Below are 17,172 nucleotides of genomic sequence, written 5' to 3'. Positions count from 1 at the left end.
TGGCTGAAGTATCAAAGATGCCACTGTTGGAGCCTGGCCTTGAAGTACAATTATTTCTAGTTCATTGAGAAGATCAAAGTCATGAGAGAAGCCACTGCCACTCCACATCCACTCTTCCCCTTCATCTGTACTCATATTCTTCTCTGCTTCATGCCAGGGAGCACGATGGCATCTCCAGCAACCCTCCAAAGTAAACTCCTCATCATGTTGAAAATGAGACGGTTAACTCCAAAATTCCAAAAAGCAAAAACGAAGACTGACTTTAGATATTCCTACGTTTCTCCATACGTGTTGTGTCGAACTCTTTCCAACCATGTGGACTGTAGCCTGCCAGGTTCCCCTGTCCATGGTGTTCTCCAGGCAACAAGACGAGAGTGGACTGCCATTTCCTTCTCCAGGGGATCTTTCCAATCCAGGGATCGAACCCACGTCTCTTGTGTCTCCTGTATTGGCAGGTGACTGAATACGACTTGGGTCACCTGGGAAGCCCAATGTTTCTATGTATATAACTCAGCTAATTCTATACCATGATGGTATGCCGTTTATAATAATTATTATAACATTTATGTAACTCATGACAGTGAATGATACATTCTTTCACAAACGGTTATATATCTAAGTGCAAGGCACAGCTGAGATACAAAACACAAAATTTGAATCTGAAAACTTACACATTAGTCTTTTTAATCAATACTTCAAAAAATAACAGAAAAAGATTTTCAATTTTTAATTTTATAACAGTAGTAACTAGCAGCAAAAATGAACAATTTCTGATTTTTATTACTGTACCTACATCTTGCAACTGATTTTCTCCATAGATGTATTCAGACTGCTTACAAAAGGAATTACCCAATCTGTATCCGCCACCTGTAAAAGACTAAAAACACACAGCAAGTGGGTTAAAAATTCAGTCTTATTAAAGCAAAATGTATGGTAATGTATGATATATATTTTAAAACTAGATCAATTATAATTAGCCACACTGGTTTATACTTTCCAGGAAATTTTTACATTAAAATAAAGGTAACATTTTTACATTATGTTACACAGATGTATACTCTAGTATATTATTTTCTTCCCATAAAATCATGAGTGACTCAGAAACTGAAATAACTTATGCCAATCTTAAATTAGGAAATACATTCATACACTGAAATAATATTTTTAAGTAGAAACAGGCTTTTAAAACTCACCATTAATATTTTATAACAAGTCTTAAAATAAAATTATAATTCTTGAATCATATTTGACAAAGCATTAAGAGCTTCATAGAGAAAGGAAGAATTTAATAAAGTCAGTATAAATTACCCTGAAGAAAAGCTCCATACTTATTTTATAAGCAGCTTTGATTCAACTGTAATGAATCAACTGAACTGCACTTTTTATTTTGTTACACTAATCACAAGCTCTTCTATTTTTCAGGTGAGGTAGCTTATGAAGTAAAAACATTCATATCATATATGGGTTTTTAATCATCACATTCATCACATTCATACAAATGCTAAGAAACTGCTTTAATTTTTGATTAATAGAAAGTTATAGACTTTGAAAAATAATGGGAATATGTGAAACAGAAATATACAGTTAGAGAAATAGTGTCTGCAAATAATATAAAAATCTACAGCAGATCAAGTATACTGATAGCATGTTTAGTTTTAAAACTTCAGCCCTTACCTTAGATTTGTCATCACCCGAGGCTCTTGTGGCTTCATTCAGAGGGACGGCCCCGTGTTCCCTTGCCTCTCTGAAAAGTTCATTCACAATTTTCCCAGTTGAAGGCTGAACTATATGTAATCCACTGCATTCATGCTCACGTGAATAGAACCTTTAAACATTGTAAAGTTTATGAATAAAAACAGAATCCAAGCATAAACTACTTTAAAGCAAAAGACTAAACAGTCTTAGGAAATGACTTTTATTTAAAGAGAGCCATTTCTATGGCTTTTGTGGAAGTACTTAATTTTAAAATTGGGATCAAAGAATTAAGAAGTAAAGAGTTCATTCATCTACTTTCTCATGGAGTTTGAGGAAATGCTGGTAGCAGGTTCAGCATGCCACCTGAGAACTAGCTTGCATCTTCCTCCCTCCCCCTGTGACTGCTGATCTATCGGCGTGATCCTGGGAAAGCACTGCTGACAACCAGAAGCTAAGTCTCCTCCCCAGAGGAACCCACATTTCATAGGACTTGGTTAGTGAAGAGCCCTCTAGATTTAGACGACATGAACATCTAAATCCACAGGCCTACACAGAGTTTATTCCTCAGAGAGCTCTGACTGAAAAATTAACCTCCCCCCACGTTAAAGGTTGTAATCTCCCTGTGTTAAAGGGCTTCCTTGGTGGCTCAGATGATAAAGAATCTGCTTGCAATGCAGGAAGCCTGGGTTAGATCCCTGAAGAAGGGCATGGCAACCTACTCCAGTATTCTTGCCTGGAGAATCCCATGGACAGAGGAGCCTGGTGAGCTACAGTCCACAGGGTCACAAAGAGTTGGACATGACTGAGTGACTAACACTTTCACACTTTTTCACTATGTTAAAGGTAAATAATTCAGACCACAATTTTCTCAATGTGTTAACTATGCAGTGAACCATTTCTCCTCTCTTTTCTATTTCCTCATAAAAGCTTCCTTCACATAAATTAGTACACTATTTTATCTTTCAAGATTTTTTCCAATCAAGAATGTCAGAAAATATAACCAATGAAATATAAACATGGAGATTTTCAGAATAAGATGAAAATCAAAGCTCATTTCCTTAACTACCCATACCCTCCACTCCAGTTCCCAATCTACACTGAACTGACTCAGAAAATGAAACAGAGGGGGAAAATTCTATCAGCGCTGAAGACCAGGGATAGAGTCACCTTCAAGGCTTTCTCCAGATGAGTTCATGCAAAACGAAACAGGAAAGGGAAGGGAAGCCCTGCTCTCAACTCACTGTCCATGGAGGAAAGATCCAAGAGGAGAACAGTGGACACCAGCAGAACCACACTAACAAGGCTGGTTCACAGCTAGGGGTGGCTGGGTGGACTCCAAGCTCCTGGCGCCCTTGGGGAGGGACCTGAGGTCCAAGTTTAGCCAGAACAGGAGCCAACTGAAGCCCTCCTGCCAAGCTGATCCTCAGAGGGCCCCATGCAAGAAACCAAGGCCAGGCACTGCCATGGTTGGCTTTAAGACTAGGGTCCGTGCGAGAAGCTAGTAGTCCTGTAAGAATGTGAGAGCTATAAAGAACTCTGAGTGCCAAAGAATTGATACTTTCAAACTATGGTGCTGGAGAAGACTCTTGAGAGTTCCCTGGACAGCAAGGAGATCAAACCAGTCAACCCTAAAGGAAATCAACCCTGAATACTCATTGGAAGGACTGATGCTGAAGCTCAAATACTTCGGCCACCTGACGTGAACAGCTGACTCATTGGAAAATGCTGGAAAAGACTGAATGCAGGAGAAGTGGGTGACAAAGGATGAGATGGTTGGATGGCATCACCGACTCAATGGACATGAGTTTGAGCAAACTCCGGTAGATGGTGAAGGTCAGGGAGGCCTGGTATGCTGCAGTTGATGGAGTTGCAAAGAGTCGCACGCCTGACAGCTGATGCCTTAAATAGCAGTATGAGAAGGGAAGGGGAAAGGAGGGAAGGGGGAAGGAGGAAAGGGGACGGAGTGGGGAGCTTCTGCTGCAGGCTCTCCCTGCTGTCCTGGGTCCCTAATCTCAAGAGCCGAGTTACAAAGCTCCTTCCTCTCAGTCTTGGTAAGAAAGACCTTACAGGAAAAACTGGGCACAGGAAAAGATTTACTAACTTCTTTATGGCCTCCGAATTTTTATTACCAGTATAAGAAATCTCTGCCTGCCTTGAGGTCTATTTTCTTCCAGAAATTTTATTGTTTCCCTTTTATATTTAGATCCACAATCCATCTTTCGTCTCTTTCATAAGTATGCCTATATACTTACTTCTCTCTTGCTCTATTTAACTCATCTGATCATCACTTGTCTCTGCCCAGAGATAACAACTTCCTCTGTAGGGATGACTCTCAAATATAGGTTTTCAGAGCCTCTTACTTATGGTCCAGTGCTGAACTGAAAAGCACCTACTTGAACCCAGTTCATCTCTTCCCATGAACAATCGCATTTTCCTTAGGTACTAGATTAAGAACTTTTCAGAGTTCTCTCCCATTCTCTTACTCTCTTTTCCATGTCACCACATTTCTATTCCACATCATGTTTCTATAATAAATTCTTTTGAAAGTATCCACACCAATGTCACTCTTTCTCCTCCATTCCACTGACATCACCCTAATCCTAATCCTAAATTTTACCAGCATACTCTTTGGGATCACTGTAGTTGTTTTTTCTCTTGATGTCTTATCTTGTTTTCCCCATTACTCTTTATTTAATATGGTACTGCCAGTCCTATATTTCTAAAGGTATTATAATAATAACTAACATTTATCATAAAAAGCATCTTGATGAAAGTGAAAGAGGAGAGTGAAAAAGTTGGCTTAAAGCTCAACATTCAGAAAACGAAGATCATGGCATCTGGGCCCATCACTTCATGGCAAATAGATGGGGAAACAGTGGGAACAGTGTCAGACTTTATTTTTCTGGGCTCCAAAATCACTGCAGATGGTGACTGCAGCCATGAAATTAAAAGACGCTTACTCCTTGGAAGAAAAGTTATGACCAACCTAGATAGTATATTCAAAAGCAGAGACATTACTTTGCCAACTAAGGTCCATCCAGTCAAGGCTATGGTTTTTCCTGTGGTCATGCATGGATGTGAGAGTCGGACTGTGAAGAAGGCTGAGCTCCGAAGAATTTATGCTTTTGAACTGTGATGTTGGAGAGACTCTTGAGAGTCCCTTGGACTGCAAGGAGATCCAACCAGTCCATTCTGCAGGAGATCAACCCTGGGATTTCTTTGGAAGGAATGATGCTGAAGCTGAAACTCCAGTACTTTGGCCACCTCATGTGAAGAGATGACTCATTGGAAAAGACTCTGATGCTGGGAGGGATTGGGGGCAGGAGGAAAAGGGGACGACCGAGGATGAGATGGCTGGATGGCATCACGGACTCAATGGATGTGAGTCCGAGTGAACTCCGGGAGATGGTGATGGACAGGGAGGCCTGGCGTGCTGCGATTCGTGGGGTCGCAAAGAGTTGGACACGACTGAGTGACTGAACTGAACTGAACATTTATCAAGTGTTCATTTAATCCTCATAAAAATGGCATTAACTCCACTGTACAAATAAGAAATACTGAAGTTTAAGGAATTAAAAGACTCGTCCACTGCCAAAATCTTATTAGAACAGAGAGGAGAAAAACAACTGAGGTGCATCTACGACTAGAAACAGTTTTTATCACTATAATTTTTATTGTGAAATTTACAGTAAAACCATACACTGGCTTTGCCCTTTCCAAATAAGCACAGCTTTCCTTGGCCTTCCAGGCTGGCTGTGCTGTGGCAGCATCCAGGACTGGACATGTAATTTGTGGGCCCAGCACCAAAACAAAAGTGGGAGTCTCCTGTTCAAAATGTGTTAAGAATTTCAAGAGAGTAAGAGCAAAGTTTTCCAGCAAATGAAAACTGGAAAAGGTCAGTTTTCATTCCAATCCCAAAGAAAGGCAATGCCAAAGAATGTTCAAATTACCACACAATTGCACTCATCTCACATGCTAGCAAAGTAATGCTCAAAATTTTCAACAGTATGTGAACCAAGAACTTCCAGATCTTCAAGTTGGATTTAGAAAAGGCAGAGGAACCAGAGATCAAACTGCCAAATCCAATGGATCATAGAAAAAGCAAGAGAATTTCAGAAAAACATCTACTTCTGCTTCACTGGAGACACTAAAGCCTTTAACTGTGTGGATCACAACAAACTGTGGAAAATCCTTAAAGAGATGGGAACACCACATTATCCTACCTGCCTCCTGAGAAATCTGTATGCAAGTTAAGAAGCAACAGTTAAAACCAGACGTAGAACAATGGACTGGTTTCAAATTGGGAAAGAAGTAAGTCAGGATTGTATATTGTCACCTTGCTTATTTAACTTATATGCAGTGTACATCCAGCAAGATGCTGGGCTAGATAAAGCACAAGCTGGAATCAAGATGCCAGGAGAAACATCAATAATCTCAGATATGAGATGACACCACTCTTATGGCAGAAAGCAAAGAAGAACTAGAGTCTCTTGATGAAAGTGAAAGAGGAGCGTGAAAAATCTGGCTTAAAACTTAACATTCAAAAAACTAAGATCATGGCATCTGCTCCCATCACTTCATGGCAAATAGCTGGGGAAACAGTGAAAACAATGACAGACTTTAATTTCTTGTGCTCCAAAAATCACTGCAGATGGTGACTGCAGCCATGAAATTAAAAGACACTTGGCTCCTTGGAAGAAAAGCTATGACCAACCTAGAGAGCATATTTAAAAAGCAGAGACATTATTTTACCAACAAAGGTCCATATGTCAAAGCTGTGGTTTTTCCAGTAGTCTTGTATGGATGTGAGAGTTGGACCATAAAGAAAGCTGAGCGCCAAAGAATTGACGCTTTTGAACTGTGGTGTTGGTGAAGACTCTTGAGAGTCTCTTGGACAGTGAGATCAAATCAGTCAATCCTAAAGGAAATCAGTCCTGAATATTCATTCGAAGGACTGATGCTGAAGTTGAAACTCCAAAACTCTGGCCACCCGATGCAAATAACTGACTCACTGAAAAAGACCCTGATGCTGGGAAAGATTGAAGGCAGGAGAAGAAGGGGAGGACAGAGGATGAGATGGTTGGATGGCATCACCAATTCGATGGACATGAGTTTGAGCAAACTCTGGGAGTTGGTGATGGACAGGGAAGCCTGGCATACTGCAGTCCATGGGGTTGCAAAGAGCTGGACACGACTGAGTGACTGAACTGAACTGAAGAGCAAAGCATTAAAGCAAGCTCGAGGCCCTTCCCAGTGAGGTTCTCTGGGTGTGCACAGAGGCCCCACATCAATGAAGCAGGCCCCGGAAGCACCCTGCCTGTCCATCCTCACCTGCCATGAGGCTACCCAAGTTCTGCTGTTCCTCTTCAGCTCCCTTCTGTCATTTTTATTACTTTTTCCTTCTAGGCCTATTCTGTCCCTTATCTTCTAGTCATTTTTAAAGGCCCAGACAGGTATCCACACTGTGCCAGATATTGTGGACACCTGTCTCACTAAATGTGCAAAACCATACTAGGATCTAATGACTCGTAGGGAACATTTTTTTAAGTTCTTATATTTTTGAAGAAGAGTTACATTTTTAAAGTCCTATTTGTGACAGAGAACCTTTTGTGGATGAATATGTAAAAGCAGGTGTCAGGTTGTCTTCTGTGAACTTTTCTGTAGATCGTGTCCCTCATTTTCTTTAAAACAGATCAAGTTATGTCTAGACTACTCAAAGTTCACATGATGGTCACACTGAAAATATACTGGCTTAAAACAACAATGAACAGATGCATGTTTTGATATTTAAAGTTGTCCAAGAAGGTGGACCATTTCTGTACCAGACCAAGCAGCAGACATGCAATGAAATCAGGCAGATGTCATTGCCAAATGTGAAGCCAACAGAACCGCACTTTCTATTCAAAAATATCACACTTAGCAAAAAGAAAAGATGGCCAATAATTTGGTTTGCAGTTGTATTTTAAGCGGATCAAACATAGCATAAGCCTCAATATATTTAATGCAGCTCCTCCTTTTGGACAAATAATTCTAGAAATCATATCTGAGGCACTAAGTCCTTAAAAATTGCCTTATCAAATTGTAAACATTAATGGCAACACTGTGTCAGCATAAAATAAAAAACAATTCACTGAAATATTTTAAGGATTATATTTGAATCCTTAAGGAAAATATGTACTAATCTTAAGAAGTCAAATATTTTGATTTTTTATACCAGCAAATCAAGTCATTCAAAAACTGGTTCAAATTGGGGAAGAATAGTCAAATAACTTATGAGTAAAACTTTGGTACATTAATATTTTAAGCACTTTCAAAGTTTCAGAGACTGTACAAATTAAGGAAGCAGCTAAAATATATATATGTCTGTGTATATATAATACATATGTATTATATAAACATGTATACATAATATACATTATATAAATGCCTATATAATACACATATATGTCTGTGTATATATAATACATACACATTATATAAATGTCTGTGCATAATATATATTATACATATATATATACACATACACATATAATACATATATTATACATATATCTGTGTGTATATATATATCAGATAAACTTAAGTGAAAGGGAAGGATATTCAGGCTGTGCCAAGATGACCAATCTGCAGACAATAAAGGAAAGACTGTACCTTCTGGTGGAGTGATGGTGGCGGTCAGCACCCTAACCGAGTGAACAGGGCACCAAGAGTGGGGGAACCCGAAACCATATGGCTCCCGGTGTAAGATAATACACAGCAGAAAATATCACTAAGTAGTACTCCAGACAAGCATGTTTAACAGGAGACTCTTGACAAGCATGTTTAACGAGAATCTAATTGTGAGGAAACAGTGACCTTGAATGTGGGACATTTTACAAGACATCTGGGCCCAGCTCTTCAATGTCAACATAGTAAGCTTTAAACAGATGAGCTAAAAGCAGACAATAGAAAGGTGGGAAGAATGCTCTGGATTCAGACTGAAAACAGGCATCATCAGTGAAATGTATGACTCCTAAATCCTCAAAGCCTCTAAGAGTATCTGACTATGGACTATGTATTAAATGACATGCAGTTAGTGCTCATTTTCTAACGTGTGAGACGTTATCAAGGAGTGTTGGCGTCTTATTGGGTGTGGACTGCAGCCTCTAGGGATGAAGTGCTATCACGGCTGCAATTTACTTTCAAGTGGTTGAGTAACAAAGAGTGTGTGCACCAATGAACTGCTGTAGCATATAAACAACTGGTGAATATCGGAGCAGACACAGTATATATGTTCATTACCCTAATCTTTTGATTATCTATGTATTGAAAAATTGTAAAATAAAAAGTTGGGGTGAAAATTATAAATTATAAGTGTTATTCTTTCCATTCAGGTCTGGAAGGAAAGATAGGTTATTTTATCTCCCCTACAGGAAGAAGGAAGACAGAATAGTGACAAACAAAAAAAGTAATTTCCAGTGAATTTTTCAACTTCTGGAAAAATAAAAGACTTTCTGAGAATGAGATGTAATGGGGAAATTCAAGTTTCTCCCTAGTAATGAGATTTGTGTACTAAAAAGACATTAACGAATATATATATGGAAATAAGAAAACTCATGACAATAAAATATACCTGGTTTCCATCTCTTAAATCTTCACTGTTGGTTCTTTTTGTAGTTCAGGGGTTTTAACAACAGCAAATACTATCTATCACTATTAGATGTATCATCTTCCAATGGAAGGAAAGACAGAGTCCTGAAGTCACAGATTCTTAAATGGAGAACAAAACGCATAGAGGAGTTCTATGGATGGACTTTAAGAAACACACAAACCTTTAAAAATGATGGACGAAGCTGTACATAAATGTTCTAGGGGAAAGAGGGTGTAGCTTTTATCAGATCCTCAATGAGTCCTATGACTCAAAATAGAACCACAGTGCCCAAGAAAAATACCACTCAGTATATTATGCTATGTGAGGTCTATCCAAACATTCAGTATTTAAGATAATTTTCCCAAAATTTTCTTCTTGCTTTCTATTATAGTTTCAGAAACAGTATCTAAAAATATTTAAGAAATTATAGTTAAAAAATTCCCAAAGCCATTTAAAATAATGTGGGATTAGTGAACTAAAAAGGGATACAAGTTTGAAAAACAAAACAAAACTTACCTTTGAGGTGCTGTCTGTGGGCTTTTAAAGGCTGTAGCTTTAGGTCTATCAGATTTGGAAGCTTTGCATTTCACTTCATCTTCATATAATTCTGCCAAGGCCAACTACAGAATAACAGATTTGTTATAAAGTATAAAAACATTAGAAATAAACCCTCTGTACAGAAAGTCAGGAGTAGAAAATTAACTTGTAATTGAGTAGTCAAGATTTTTAATGAAAAATGAAGGCTGCTATTTCAGAAGATGACTCCCTTCCAAAATAAAACCACTGCAGCTCTCACTAAAATGTTACACACAGTAGCATAAATTAAAGTTACAATAATAGCTTAATTACTTTCAATGAACTATTCAACAGTTTCAAAAACAATTTTGGTAACAGATTAGTTTCAAAGTTGGAACTATAATTGTTTTACAAATACTTGAAGATGTTTTACACTAATGTCAGCTTGCTCTCATTAGATCCCATGAAAATATTTCATTTAGTTCCAGTTTTCAAAATCTGAGTACATAAAACAATTTTAAAATTATTCTATTTAAAAGTTTACCAGACATATAAACTTCTAAAGTTTAGGAAAATAAGCTTCTAAAAAATAAAAGACAATAAAATATATATATATAGTTTATATAACTGTTAGAAAGCAGTATTACCAAATTATGCTTTATAGATATATGGCTGGATATCTTCTTCAAAATGAAATCAACAAAGCATACTTTTTGAAACTGCAATTTTAAGAAATTATCAAAATATTTCATTATTGTGTAAGTTATATTGTTTCTACTTTTGACATCCTTGGACAACTCAAAGACTTTCCTTAATGGCCCTTATGGCTATTCAATTAAAACTGGCATGACCCTAATCTTTGGAAAATTAAAAAAAACAAGAAATAACTCTCCTGCAAAACTCAGATTAAGTACTCCTAGAAACATGAGAAATATGAAACAATCTCCAGGGAATCTGTCCTCAGTAGGAAAAGAAAAATAGGGAACTGGGGCAAAGTTAATTTTCTGAAGATTCTATTAGTCAACCTTTAAAATATGCAAGAAACAAGAAAACAAAACTGAAAGGCTTTATTTTTCCCACCTAACTTTTGACCACCACTCCATACACATGTGTCAACTTTCATATTTCTATCATGTTAATTTTGCAGGAAACCTTAATCATAAAAGTATAGCGTAGCCTAAAAGAATCTTATTAAAATCCTAACTTAGGTTCTTACTGTGTGAGCTTAAGCAAATTATTTAACTTCTCTGAGCTTTAGTTCTCTCATCTTCTAATGTCTACAATAAAGGGATTACATAATGTATGTGAAGCATAAGGCAAATGCTCCATTACCAGAAGGTAGTATTAAAAACTGCTCCACAATGATTTTTATCACTGTTTCCTTTTCCCCAAGATTTTTCTTGCTGCAGTATTATCTATATATCTTCTATGATCTTTTCCTACCTATCTTCTCCAAAAGGGAGAAACAAACAAACCACCCCCACCATGCACAAAAAAATAAATGAGAGAGATGGACAGAGACAAACACTCTAGTTACCTGGACCCAAGGTTTCCAGAAACTTTTACCTTCAAAAATTTTCTTCAAAACGATATTCCTTTATGGATTTCCTCATGAGATAATATTGCTCTATGAATTATTTTTATGCTATTCCTCCATCAATGGAAATGGTATCTGTATGTCAAAGGCCCATTATAGCCATCCTTGACAAAGCCTTTTCTAGTTTTCTTAACTAAAGTGATTTATCTTTTCTAAATCCTTATAGCATATGCCATTCTATTATTGACACATATTAAATATTACATTCTCATCATTTGCATACTTTTCTTACTATTTCATCCCCCCTACTATAATTTAGGCTTCCCAAACTGTTTCTAACGCAGAACTGGACAGGCACCCAAAAAATTCTTGTTAAATTATGTATACTACAACACAACAGGAATCACAGAGAGAGATGGGTAGATAAATTATGCTATAGATTTAAAAACTGAGATATTGGGTTGGACAAAAGTTTGTTTGGTTTTTTTTTCATAAGCTGTTACGGAAAAAACTGAATGAACTTTTTGGCAAACTCAAAATTTCCTATAGTTTTGTACCTTGTTTTTTGCTTGAAGAAGATCTGAACAAACCCTGTCGATCAAATAATCTTCTATAAAATAAATGAATAATGCAAACAATGCCTTCTGACTCCATGAAGTGTGGAACATATAGGAATATGGAGAAAATTACATCAGACCAGGGAGTCCAACGAGCTGAAAGGTCCTAGTTATTTTTGGCACATCATTAACTTAGAAGAAAATGAATGATATTTAAAGGGAATTAATGCAAGGATCCATGATGTCCCTATAGCATCATATGGCATAAATTCATTAGCTAATTAATATTATTTGACATAGCAAACGACACCATATCTGAAGAGAAAATAAACTGATGTACTGGTTAAAACCAATAGAAAATGACAGAAAAAAATCTCAGTCAAATAAAGAGATAAAAATATATGCATTGTGAAATAATTATGCACTGTTAATTATCAGGACAGATTTCCATGAGCTAAACAACTAAATCATGCAATATTTCAATCACACAGAGAGAATAAAGTATGTAAGCACGGATAATTTTTTCTCTAGAACTGGAAATGTGATGAATGTGTGAAAAGAACCTGTAACTGTGGATAAGAATAACAACAACACAGCAAAAGATTCAAAGTACTGGAACTCCCAGTCTTAGAGAAACAGCTGCCAGAAGGTATAATGTTATTGTTTACTCGCTCAGTCCTGTTCTTTGTGACCTGGTGGACCTTAACCTGCAAGGCTCCTCTGTCCATGGGATTTTCCAGGCAAGAATACTAGAGTGGGCTGCCATGCCCACCTCCAGGGGATCTTACCAACCCAGGGACTGAACCAGCATCTCCTATACTGGCGGGCAGATTCTTTACCCCTGAGTCACCTGGGAAGCCCAGAAGGTAGAATACAGACTTAAATCTAGAAGAGCGACATCAGCATCACCTGGGGGCCTTTTAAAACTGCAGGTGCTCAAACCCTGCCCTGGACCAAAAGAATCAGAAACTCAGGGTGGGGCTCAGGAATCTGCTTGAGCAAACCTTTCAGGTGACTCTGATGCACGTCAAAACTGAGAACCAAGGATAAGGGACACTGACACCAAGAGGATGAAAGTCCCAGACAGTCTTACTCTTTTCTCACTGAAAGAACTCTCTTCTCTGCCCCATCCAAAGCCTATTCCAAACCCTGCTAAGTACTTAAGTTAGCCCCAATTTTTCCCCAACTCCAACCTATATGGAAATAAAGAAATAAAAACAGAAATCTTTTTCTTTTGATATCATTCTGGAGGAAATCTGGAATAGAGTGTACCTAATCTGTTAACTCCATGTGTGTGGATAGAGGGAAGGGCATGACAAGAGTACAAAGGGCTCTGAGGACGTTCAGAACTACTAATGAACACTGAGGTTTGGGGGCTGAGTACTGTCACTTTGTCATTACTTTGCCAACAAAGATCTGAATAGTCAAAGCTATGGTTTTTCCAGTAGTCACGTATGAATGTGAGAGCTGGACCATAAAGAAGGCTGAGCGCCAAAGAACTGATGCTTTTGAACTGTGGTGTTGGAGAAGATTCTTGAGAGTCCCTTGGACTACAAGGAGATCAAGCCAGTTAATCCTAAAGGAAATCAACCCTGAATACTCATTGGAAGGACTGATGCTGAAGCTGAAATTCCAACACTTTGACCACCTGAAGCAAAGAGCCAACTCATTGGAAAAGACCCTGATGCTGGGAAAGATGGAAGGCAGGAAGAGAAGGGGACAACAGAGGATGAGATGGTTGGATGGCACGACCAACTCGATGCACATGAGCTTGAGCAAGCTCCGGGAGTTGGTGAAGGACAGGGAAGCCTGGCGTGCTGTGGTCCATGGAGTCACAAAGAGTTGGACACAAATGAGTGACTCAACAACAAGTGTCACTTAGGAGCTTCCCAGGTGGTGCAGAGGAAAGGAACCCACCTGCCAGTGCAGGAGACAGAAGAGACGCGAGTTAGATACCTGGGTAGGGAAGATCCCCTGCAGTAGGAAATGGCAACCCACTCTAGTATTCTTGCCTGGAGAATCCCATGGACAGAGAAGCCTGGTGGGCTGCAGTCTATGGGGTTACAAAGTTGGACACGACTGAGTACCTACATACTGTCACTAACACTCCTGTCCCAAGCTTCCCCCTTAAATGTTCCCAATTCTGGAGGAGGAAGGGAGATAAAATCTACTCTCAATGTGGGACCCACAGGAAATTTCTGCTTTTAGAGTCAGAGGCTCACTGTGCTGGGAGGCTTTTGGGGGCCGACCATCCATCTTTCCTGGTGTGGTAAATGAGGAAATCTCTCCTAATTTAGAGGCTGACAAACCCTACACTGCACAGCAGCTGAGAAACAGGCACTGAGCGGTACTTCTGCTTGTTTCAATTAGTAACATATCACCTTTCTCTCCTCAATAATACTGTGAAAGACTCTTAGAGCAAGTTGTCAGGAAATTAAGAAGTATCTACTGAAAAATGAACTAACTGGGTAATGCTTAAAATAAGCACAGCTAGATTAAACAATAAAAAGATAATCCAAAAATATTCACTATCCAAGAAACCAGATGGGGAGAAGAACATTATCCAATTCTTTTAAACCTTTGATACACACTATTTCTTCATATGTCATTACTTTGGTTCTTTTGTTCTGGGGTTTCTTTGCAAATTCTTCACATTCTTATTAAATTCTAAAATAAACACTATCAATACTTAATGTATTTGAAATGCCAAATCACATTCACAAAAAAAATCAGTTATCTACCTACCGAAAAGTAGAGACTGGAAAAAAAGAGTTTATTTTCTAATTGATGGTGGAAAGGAAGGCATTCTCAAAATTAGCGACATCTACAACATTTCCAACAATTAATCATATCAATCCAGTGGACTCAGTCTAAATTTGACAAGTATGAGGTGATCATTAACCAAGCTATTCTCATTTTTCACATAAGAAGAAATAGATTTAAATTAGACAAAGGATATTAGGTCACATAGTTTTAACTTAATAGCATTAGATGGACTAACCAGTGAAAGTTACAGTATTTTTCTCCTTTAAGGGAAAAAGAACCAAATATTTAGTAAGCAAGTCTGAGCCAGGGTAATACTGGACTGAAGACACTTTATAGACATTCCTTTATTTCATCCTTGACACCTGTGATCAACAATCCTGAGTTTATGAATGAAGACACAGGACCAGAGAAGTTAGGACATTTCTCCTATACTCACGTAACTACTAAGCAGCAAGGTCAAGAAGCAAGCTGAAGTTGTTCTGACCAGAAACACCATTTCTCCCCCAAGGGTACATGCTGCGTCTTAGTGCTGCTGGCCTTCAATAGACAAGATGAGGGAGATGAAACCTTCCTACTCCTGGATTCTGTTTACTACTACTAAATTGAGTCATAAATACTGCAAATGTTTTATCAATACATTGAGTTCGTTTCCTAAGCTGACACTGATTACTCCATTCTCCAAATTCATCACTGTATGCACTGCTTATCCTGGCACTCAATCATCCTCCATCTTAAAAGTGTTATGTTAAATACATGTGTATCTTATTTAGGCAAACAATGGGTAGAAATGCCTTTCACGCTTCTAGGCCCTTCCACAGTGTTCCAGCACCAACTGTGGATTTGATGTACTATTTATCTCTCCATTCCCAGAGCTTAGTAGTATATTACAGGGCAGGTGGTCAATATACATTCGTTTAAAGAAGCAGAATGAAGGTGTGACAATAAAGAATTATAATAGACCTTTTCTACCAAGCCTTGTAGATGGAGTGACATTCATGTTTAATTATAGTCCCCATAGGCGTTTGGGATTTCCCAGGTGGCTCAGTGGTAAAGAATCCACTTGGCAATGAAGGAGGTGGTGGTTCGATCCCTGGGTTGGAAAGATCCCCTGGAGAAGGAAATGGCAATCCACTCCAGTATTCTTGCCTGGAGAATCCCATGGACAGAGGAGCCTGGCGGGCTGCAGTCCATGGGGTCGCAAACCGCGATTGAGCACACAGAGATCTTTACTGTTTGAATTTTATCAACCATCTTACAAAGGGACAGTTAAAAAAAACACCCTGAAATGAGTAGCGTGAAGCACCTGGCAGAGCAAGACTCGGGCGCTGGTACTGAGGCCATTAACGTCAATGTCCTGTAACATTACAAAGTTTTACATCCCCGTTTCTTACGTGCAATGTTTTCTACCCTATAGCAGTTACGACCAGGGTGCGAGCCGTAGGATGAAATACCCTTTTAGTTCACTCTGAAAGGGAAAATCTCTGATTAAAAAGGAACCATTTTACATTTAAATAAGCCAGACACAGCATCCGAAAGAAACAAAACCAAACCGGCCTCCCTGTGACTCGACTTCCCCACGGCCACCTCAGAGTTTCCTTCTGCAGAAGTCTGACCGGAGCGTCAACCAGTGAAGCATTCAACTGACCCTTCAAAGAAGCCATTCGGAATCAACAGCTGCTTCTTAAACAGCAAGAGGGGTGGAGGGGAAACGCCGCCGGGACACCTGAGAGCGCGGGTTGCCGACACTCGTTTCTCCCGACGCCCCTACACGGCGTGCTGCCCGGGGGAGACCCACGGAGTCCGAGTTCGGTCCCCGGGCGGGTCTGAGGAAGCTCGACCGCTACCGGAACGGCCCCACACATTCCCCAGCCGCACCGCCCGCCGCACCTGCAAGTCCCGCGCGCTTGGGGGCCTCGGCCCCGCCGCCCTCGGCTCCTCCTCGCCCGCCTCTCCGCCGCCGCCCTCCGCCATCTTTCACCGCTCCCGGCGCCGCCGCCGACGCGCCTCCCGCGACTTCCGGGGCCGGTTGCCTGGCAACGGCGGGGCGGGGCGGTCCCTGTGCGCCCCCGCCTCCCCCGCCCCCCCGCGCGCCCCTCTTCCGGCGCCCGCCCACCTGTCCGGTACCGCTCTTTTCCTTAAAGGAAGTTGGCTCAGAGTTTCCCTTCTGAGAAGGGCAGCACGGACTTGCGGATGTCTTTACCCAGTGGTGGCAATGATTTCTGGAGAGTTCATCTGATGGAAAGTGCCACCTTACTTTTCCAATCTCGGTCACATTCTCTCGTTTCCCTGCCAAGGATTGGGTGGCGCGTCGTCCCCAAAGCGTGAAGTGTTGTTGAGAAAGAACCCCGTAAACTCTCTTTGCGATTGAGCTGCTGCTGCTGCTGCTAAGTCGCGTCAGTCGTGTCCGACTCTGTGCGACCCCATAGACCGCAGCCAACCAGGCTCCCCCGTCCCTGGGATTCTCCGGGCAA

The 17,172-nt window shown here is 39.9% G+C and overlaps 1 protein-coding gene across 1 annotated transcript in view; it reads right to left on the bottom strand.

Annotated features, from left to right (window-relative positions):
• Positions 1-16,685, bottom strand: part of UBXN2B (UBX domain protein 2B) — a 29,642-nt gene extending 12,957 nt beyond the window's left edge. Inside the window, exons 1-4 of the mRNA XM_052651526.1 lie at positions 16,589-16,685; positions 9,842-9,945; positions 1,675-1,825; positions 794-877 (exon numbers count right to left, since the gene is read on the bottom strand). Of these exons, the coding sequence (XP_052507486.1) occupies positions 794-877; positions 1,675-1,825; positions 9,842-9,945; positions 16,589-16,672 (423 nt within the window). The 5' untranslated portion in view covers positions 16,673-16,685. The remainder of the gene's footprint in view (positions 1-793; positions 878-1,674; positions 1,826-9,841; positions 9,946-16,588) is intronic.
• Between the last annotated feature and the right edge of the window lie 487 nt (positions 16,686-17,172).

Source organism: Budorcas taxicolor, chromosome 14 (assembly GCF_023091745.1).
Source record: "Budorcas taxicolor isolate Tak-1 chromosome 14, Takin1.1, whole genome shotgun sequence".
Lineage (NCBI taxonomy): Eukaryota > Metazoa > Chordata > Mammalia > Artiodactyla > Bovidae > Budorcas > Budorcas taxicolor.
The sequence above is the reverse complement of the archived record's forward strand: the minus strand, read 5'-3'. Positions and strand labels throughout refer to the sequence as shown.